The sequence below is a fragment of the Antechinus flavipes genome, chromosome 6, assembly GCF_016432865.1.
Source record: "Antechinus flavipes isolate AdamAnt ecotype Samford, QLD, Australia chromosome 6, AdamAnt_v2, whole genome shotgun sequence".
Taxonomy (NCBI): Eukaryota; Metazoa; Chordata; class Mammalia; order Dasyuromorphia; family Dasyuridae; genus Antechinus; species Antechinus flavipes.
In genome coordinates this window covers 241,504,202-241,512,556 of record NC_067403.1, presented here as the reverse complement: position 1 = coordinate 241,512,556, position 8,355 = coordinate 241,504,202, and the positions used below count along the sequence as shown (strand labels likewise).

Genomic DNA, 8,355 nt, shown 5'->3' with positions numbered 1-8,355 from the left:
TCTGGTGGAATGGCCAGAAGCTGGATTGTAAATGAGTTAAAAGGAGGGGAGAGGAAATAATTGGAGCCGCTCACTGTGGACAGTCTCTTTTTGTTTCTTTTTTTAAAAATGAGAGCTTTTAATTTTCAAAATACATTCAAAGATAATCCTCAACATTCACCCTTGCAAAACCTCATGTTCCAAATTGTTCTCCCTCCCTTCCTCCAATCCCCTCTCCTAGACAGCAAGTGATCCAATATAGGTTAAACATGTTCAGTTCTTCTATAGATATATTCCCACAGTTATCATGCTACACAAGGAAAAAAAAAGATCAAAAAGGGAAAAAATGAAAAGGGGGCGGGGGGGAAGCAAGCAATCGACAAAAGATATAAATACTATGTTATGATCCACATTCAGTGCCACAGACTTTTCTCTGCAAATAGATGGCTCTCTCCATCACAAGTGTAGACATTTTTTTTAAAGGAGTTCAACCACAAAGAGCAGAACAGATCTAGGACGATAGTTAGCAGGGAAGAATCGGGTAAGGTTTTTTTTTTTTTTTTAGTTTTGTTTTTTTAAGGAAGAGAGGTCACATGAGCATGTTCATAGACATTAAAAAGAAGTGAGAGAATGGCAATGACAGAGGGAACAATCTGTTGCAAGAGATAGGATGGAATGGGATCTCTTGAACAGATAAAGGGGTTAATCTTGGTAAAGAATAAGGCCGCTTCATGTGAAAGAAGAGAGAAGGAAGGGAAAGGGGTAGAAGAGGAGAGAAGAGTAAATGGTCTCCATTTTTTTTTCTGTAAAATATCAGGAGAGGTTGTCTGCCAAGAGGGTAGGAAGAGATTTGGGGAGGGATGAAAAGGTTTGGAAGAGAGTGGGAGAGTGAATTGATAAAGGAAATATAGTAGCATTGCCTCGCGGCAGGGAGGTCCCAGTTGAGGTTATATAAGTAGCTTGTACAGAATATAACTCCCCTGTAATTTGCAATCTTAGCTGTCTGGGAACATTGAGAGGTTAAGTGATTTGCTCAGAATTATAGACAGTATAAGCAACAGAGACAGCACTTGAACCCAGATCTTTCTTATGGTCAACCCTACCTCTCTACCGTATTACCTATTTGATTTCAAAATAACAAAGAGAAAAATTACGAAGTTACAGTTGTCTTCTGTGAGAAGGTATAAGGAATTAGACTCGAATCATTCTTGATTCTTTTTCGGTGCTTGACAAGGAATCTTCGTCCAGATCCTGACCCATAGTCAGCCAGGTCAGTATTATATTGGTCTTATATTAGGCTCCATCTTTTTAGGACAAGGTAGATTTTGACAAGTCTGATAAGTGTCTCATCCTTCCTAGAAATTATTTCTTCACTATAACTTCTGGTTTTGGCACACTCCACTCTCTTAAAAAAGAACTCTTCCCTTGGGTTTTAACTGCCCTCCCCTGACCTGGCACTTTCACCCTCCAGAAGGTCTCAACATATTCCATAACTGGAAATCCTCTTGCCCTTGACCCATTCCCTTCTGTCCTGATTTCCTTTCCCTGGAGAAACTCATTGTTATAGAGCAGAAAAAGGACCACATGGCTCAGAACCCCAAGGCAGGATCCTGCTGGGATTTAATTATACTGTTTGGAGGGACTCCAACCTTTCCACTGAGTGCTGACCCTCCCTACCTTGTCTCCACCATCCATCTCCTCCAGCTTCCATCAAAAAAAGCTAATTGGGCAGAGCCTAAGTAACTAAACCACCTCCTCCTTTCAGAGATCCCATAGAGAGAATTCCTGCAGGGAGCCTATGAGAAGTTGGAATCAATTATTTCTAAAATCCTTTCCAACAGAGATTATCTAAGTGTAACTTTTTGTTATTTGTTTCTTAACTCATAGAACCTCCAGCTTCTATAGAGCAACTGTCTATAGCTAGGTCTGTCTCTCTCTTTTTTCTACTTACCTTTTCCCCTAAAATTCTTCTCATTTATATTTGTAAATAGCCTTATTACTTAATTCTATCTTGCTTTGAACCCTGCTCTCTCTCTCTCTCTCTCTCTCTCTCTCTCTCTCTCTCTCTCTCTCTCTCTCTCTCTCTCCTCTCTCTCTCTCTCTCTCTCTCTCTCTCTTTCTCTTTCTCTCTTTCTCTCTCTCTCTCCTTATTCTCTTTCGTTCTCTCTCTCGTTTTTTCTCTTTTGTTCTCTCTCATTCTCTCTCGTTTCTCTTGCTCTCTCTCATTCTCTTGTTTGCTCATTTTCTTTTTGTGTGTGTATCTGCCTCCATCTGTTTCTCTGTCTGTCTGTCTCTGTCTCTCTCCTACAGAGAAATCCAGAATGATCCCCTCATGTGGCCAAGAAGTTTCCCTTTTGCCCCATCTTAATCTGTCACCACCTCTTCAGATCTGTTAGGAAGAAACATTAAATGAGCATTTAACTATGTGGCCAGACACTATTCTAAGCCCTGGGACTACAAAGAAAAGCTAGGAAGAAAATACACCCCCTGCCCTCAAGAAGCTCACATCTAATTTGGGGAGACAACATGCAAAAAATGGATATTCAAGGATCTATGTTACACGAGTGAGAGAGCATGTCAGAGGCAAGGCATTGTGGGGCGAGAGAGGAGACCGTAGAAAGTGAGATTGGAGCCAGTGAAGCTAGGAGGCGGAGGGAAGGAAGGAAGAGTTCCAGTGAGACAGGTAGTGAACAGTCAGGAGGGAGATGAAATGTTATATTCAAGGAACATCATAGCTAGATTAGAGAAGGAAGGAGAAAGAGAGGAAGGGGTCAGATTGTGAAGGGCCCAAGATTTTCTATTTGAGTCGGGAGGTAATAGGCACCTAGTACAGCTTCTTGAATGAAGGAGCAGGGATGTTGTTGGTGGGATATGACATGATTAGACCTGGCGGCCATGCGGAAGATGGATCGGAGGGGGAGAGACTTGAGGCAGAGAACTATTGCAAAAAATTGGGAGGTGAGGGGATGAAGGCCTGCACCAGAGTGACCACTGGGAGAAGAAAAAGGAATGGAGAGGAAAGATGCTGTTGGATCCGTGGCCTGAGGGCAAGCCAGGGGTTGAGGATGATACCAAGGTTAGGAGCTGGTGAGAGACATTGATAATGCTATGGGAATTAAACCATGGCAACCTTTCTTTTCCCATTCTCTCAGATCTGCTACCCTCCTTCTTGTCCCCTCTCCACCGAAGAGCTTCTTTGCCCCCATCTTGAACCTTCAATGGATCTCACCCTTGTCCAGAAGAACAGAGTTTTAGCTTAGCCCCTTACCTCACTTTGACCTTTGGCAAGGTACTCCATCCCTCCATCTTCAATTTCCTTATGATTTCGGTACTTCCAGTCTGAGTTTGGTTGGTGTGGGCATGCTGTCCACCAATGCAGATTGCAACCCTTTTGTGATTTAGTAGAAAGCTGAGGTGGCTGAAAAATCCATAGCCTGTCCTGTGCTCATCCGGTAGGAAGGTTCTCACCTGAAGCAGAATGGTCCTCAGAGCACCCAGGCGCTCTACCTGAAGCCTTTTCGGCCTGAGGGCTCACGTCCCAGTGGCCCAGCCTTCCCTCAGAGAACCCAGTGTTCCTTGTGGTAATGTCAGTGAAAGTTTCTGGGATGGGGTGGGATGGGAAATCGCTCTTTGGAGGGAGATTGTGGTGATCCCACAAGTTCAAGGAAGAAAGCATAACCCAAAGTGTCCCCCTAAATCCTTGTCTCCTGAAACCACCAAGACCCTCCCAGCTGACTCCCCAGCTGCTTGAAAGTCTCTCTGGTTTCCTCCCCTTCTTTTCCCAATGTCTACACATTGATCCTTGGAGACTTAGAAGTTCCCCTGGAGGCCAGAAGCCTCTCTCTGCCTGTTGCAGATCTCAGCCCCTCTAGGATTCTCGGCATTTGTCCCCACACACACGCCCAATGCCTTTGAGAAGAATGGAAGGCCCCGGGGACTCTGGCGTTCCTTCCTGGTACCATTGGGTCCCTGGGCAGCTCAGCGGGTATTTGTCGTCCTTGCCCTCACCAAAGGGCCAGCCCGCCTCCCCTCCCCTTGGGCATGCCTTCGGACAATGACTTCCACCCTCCTCCTTTTTGTTGGCAAGTGACACAGTGACATTTCTAGAGCTGCCAATGGCAGCCCTGCAGGGGTCCTGCGTCCCCCCAGATAGGCCCAGAGAGGTCCTGACTGAGCTGTGTCAAGGATGCAGGGGGTGCTTTATTCATTCAACAAACATTGAGCACAGCCGCTGGTTGCCCGAACACAGACACAGACACGGACACATACAGACACAGACACAGACACACACACACACACACACACACACACTCCACAACCCCTTTCCCTCTTCCTTTCCACCCTCTCCTTCATTTCTCTTCCTCGCCCACCTGCAGTTGCGCCTCCTCTCCCGCTCCTCCCTCCCTCCATCTGTCCCCGGCCCCCCCAGCCCCGAGCGCCCCCCGCGCTCCCCCTCCCCCCGTGTCCTCCGGCCCCCGCCCCTCCGGCTCCCCGCTGGCCCGCCCGCAGTCGCCAGCCACCGCAGCGCTCCGCCGCTCGCGCTGTCCTCGGTGCTGTCCCGGCTGTCAGTGCGCAGCCCGGAGCCCGGCTCCGATCGGGGGATCGCGGGAGCTCCCGGACACGGCCAGGTGAGCGCGGCCGGAGCCCGGGGGGCTTCCTCCTTAGAAGCCCTTTCCAGGACCGCGGAGGGGACCAAGGGCTTGTTGGCGGGTGGAAGGTGGCGGGGCGGGAGGGTCCCCGAGGTCCTCTCCCTGGGGGGGCTCCGCCCTGGAGGGGGCTGTTCCCGGGCCGGGGGGCGCATTTAAGGGGGTTCGGCCCCGCGGTGCACACATAGGTAGCAGGAGGCGGCGGGTCTCGCGGGGGGGAGACCACGGGGGGCACTCCTGCCGGAGAGGGGGGCTGGGGTCTGAGCGGGCCCGGGGCCACACTTGGAAGGGGCGGGGGCTTTCTCCCTGGGCTGGAGCTCGCTGCATTTGCCGTTTCTTGCCGTTGCCTCTGCGAGCTGCTCTCTGTCCCTGTCCCAGTTTTCTCTCCTTTATGATTTAAGGCCCCACCTGGTGAGGGAGGGGAACAGCCTTTAAGTCCCTGGCCAGTGCTGCCTCCCATCTGTGGGGGGCTGGGGGAGGGCACCCATTGGGCCCGGGAGGGGCTGGGCTCCGAATTTGGGGATGGAAATGCTGGCGGATGGAGGGGCCAAGGGCAGGTGGAGAGTGATGACACCCCCTCCACATCGCCCCCCCCTCCACACACCCCCTCCCATCCCCTCCTCCAGAAGCTGCCACATAGCATGGAGGATGGAGGAGGGTCTCCAGCCAGCTGCACCATGGACAAGGGAAGAGGGTGACGGGAGGCTGGGACGTGGGGGAGGTGAAAAGAGAGATCAGGAAGAAGCTAAGACACAGAAGAGAATGAAATGGATCGTGGGGGTCCCTGCTTATTCTAGGCCTGGCTTTGCCACTAGCCAGTTGAGTTACCTTGGACAGGTCATTTCCCTTCCTTTCCACTTCCACATTTATAAAATGAAGAGCTGGACTATCTGATCTGTAAGGTTCTACCCACTCAGAATCCTCTAAAAATAGAACGGGGAGGGGCTGGGCAGAGCTGAGCAGTTTCCCTGTTCCCTTGGGTGAAACTTGAGTTTGGGAGATTTTTGTCTGTCTCTTTGTTTTTACAAAGGCCGGATCCACCTGTCTTCCCTCCAGTGTGCAAAAGGAGAAACTGAGTCTGAATTGACAACTTCTGGGATTTGCTCCAGCTCTATCTTCCCTGGAATTTCTAAGTGAACATTTCTCTTCATCTGGGGGTGGACTGAACAGAAGCAGAGTAAGCAATGGGGGAGGGAGGGGGGAGGAAGGGTCTGGGATGAGCCAAGAAGGGAACTGGGGGGGGGGGCTGTGGAAGGGGAGGAATGAGCAGCTTAGGCAAGTGATGGAGACTGAAGGGTAGGAGCGATGGGAGGAGAGGTATCGAGGCTCCTCAGGGGCAGAGGCAGGGATCAGAGCAGCAGAGATTAGGGGGGACAGGTAAGAGCTGGGAACCAGCTGCCCTCTGTTCTGGGCTTGGGACTCTTTCCTGATGGGCTCCTGATAGATTCTCATCTGTAGCCTATTCCCAGGTCCCACTCAATTCCTATTGGGCCTTTGAACTTTCTTAGGAACCAGAGAGAAGGGCCTGATTACAGGCAAGCACAGAGCTGGCCCCTAGCCCCAGGTTCCAGAATAAAGCCTAGAGCACCCTCTACACAGTGACTTCCTGCATAGTGTGATTAAAGACATGGTCTACTCTCACCCCCAAAGCATGATTCTTGTAGTTCTCACCAGCCTTCCTCCCAGGTTCCATGGTCCATTACCCAGAATGTCTTGCTCTGTATACAGACATGTATATACAGAGTGTATATAGAACAAGAAGGATCTAAGGTGGCTATATTATGTCTGTTCCCTGGGATCCTCTGGGATTTTCTGTCTGTAGTCAGGGCTGATTTTAGAAGTAGGTGAATCGAATTGGTCCCATGTGAGGGGCTCCTCCCTTGAAAAAATTGCAGAAATGGCTCCTTTTGTCCGGGCAGTGGCTTCTCGGGCCTTTGTATCTCAGGGTCTCAGCAAGTTCAGACTTTAGAGTGGATGACGGTTTTTAAATTGAGAACTGGTCCTGGACTGCCAATAAGGCACTAAGTACATGTGAGCCAGGATTGGGGTGTAGGTGGGCTGAATAGTCTTATTACCCACCAGTCCTGTTCACAGGGGATGACATCACCGACTCTGAGTGGGAAGGGACTCGAGAAGTAATCTAGTGGAAAGCGCTCCTTTTACAGATGAGTTCCCCAGCCCAGGGAAGGATTGCTTCTAGATCTCCTCCCACCTATTACAAGTCTAGTTTTTCCCCCCCTCTCTGCAGCCCCTCCTAGCACTCCCTCCCCCAGTCACTAGCCCCACGGCTGGCCCAGAATGGAGGGCCATGCTGCCTTTCCCTGGAAGCCAAGCTGGCCAGACCTTCCCGAAGGATCTGCGTGGGGAGCTGGGCTTGCCTTCAATGGGCCCCCTCCCTCCCTTCCCTTGCAGGGGCCATGGCGCTGCTGCCCGCCGGGTTTCTGCTGAGCCTGCTCGGCCCTGTGGCCTGCTGGGCACTGGGTTCGGGTTCCGAGCTGCGCTCGGCCTTCTCCGTGGCCCGGACCAGCAGCCTGGAGGGCACGACGGAGATGGCAGTGACCTTCGACAAGGTCTACGTTAACATCGGAGGCGACTTCGACCCCGCCACGGGCACGTTCCGCTGCCGAGTTCCAGGGGCCTACTACTTCTCCTTCACCGTGGGCAAGTACCCCCAGAAGAGCCTCTCGGTGATGCTGGTGAGGAACAGGAATGAGGTGCAAGCCCTGGCCTTCGACGAGCAGCAGCGGCCGGAGCGCAAGGCGGCCAGCCAGAGCGCCATGCTGCAGCTGGACTACGGGGACACGGTCTGGCTGCGTCTCCACGGGGACCCCCAGTACGCCCTCTACGGCTCGGCGGCGGGGCCCTGCACCACCTTCAGCGGCTACCTCATCTACCCGGACACCTCCTCCTACTTCCACAGCCGGCAGGGCCCGGCGGGCCAGCTCCCCGGGGCCGCCGAGCCCGACCCCCGCTCCGCCTTCTCGGCCGCGCGCTCCGAGAGCCTGGTGGGCATCGACGAAGCGCCGGCCGTCCGCCACCGGCCGCTGACCTTCGACACGGAGTTCGTCAACATCGGAGGGGACTTCGACGCCGCGGCCGGGCTCTTCCGCTGCCGCCTGCCCGGGGCCTACTACTTCTCCTTCACCATCGGCAAGATGCCCCATAAGATGCTGTCGGTGAAGCTGATGAAGAACCGCGACGAGGTCCAGGCCATGATTTACGATGACAGCCCCTCGCGGAGGCGCGAAATGCAGAGCCAGAGCGTGATGCTGGCCCTGAAGCCGGGGGACACGGTCTGGCTCCAGAGTCACCAGCACGAGGGCTACGGGGCCTACAGCAACCACGGCAAGTACATCACCTTCACCGGCTTCCTGGTCTACCCCGACGGCGCGGCGGGCCCCTGAGCCGGCCTCCCGGGGGCCCGTGGGCACGGCGGACGCAGCGGGGGACGGGAGGGGGAGGGGTGCATGCCGCGGACGGCCGGGTCTGGCTTTAGGGTCGGGGTGGGGGTGGGGCCCAACTGCTCCGTCCGCCTTCGGGGCGAGCGTGAAGGCCGCAGGTGCTGCAGGAACCGACTGGACGGGGTCTGGGCCAATAAAGCGGGGCTCCGAGGAGTCCAAGAGCCGAGCCAGAACTCTCTCGGGTTCCGCCCCAAGCCGGGGGGGGGAGGGGGGGGAAGGGAGGGATGGGAGGGAGAGAAGGAGAGAGGGAGGGAGGAGGGAGAGGGGAA

General features: G+C 53.3%; 1 protein-coding gene across 2 annotated transcripts; it reads left to right on the top strand.

Moving 5' to 3' along the window:
• Nucleotides 1-4,277: 4,277 nt before the first annotated feature.
• On the top strand, nt 4,278-8,252 carry C1QTNF4 (C1q and TNF related 4). Of its 2 annotated transcripts, none has more exons than XM_051965173.1 (3): nt 4,278-4,607; nt 5,682-5,802; nt 7,038-8,252. In XM_051965173.1, exon 3 carries the CDS (start codon nt 7,043-7,045, stop codon nt 8,027-8,029), a length of 987 nt encoding a protein of 328 aa, XP_051821133.1. In that variant the 5' UTR covers nt 4,278-4,607; nt 5,682-5,802; nt 7,038-7,042; the 3' UTR covers nt 8,030-8,252. The 2 variants fall into 2 exon arrangements, with proteins under 2 accessions (XP_051821133.1, XP_051821132.1); XM_051965172.1 differs by having other exon boundaries at nt 5,656-5,802.
• Nucleotides 8,253-8,355: the final 103 nt, after the last annotated feature.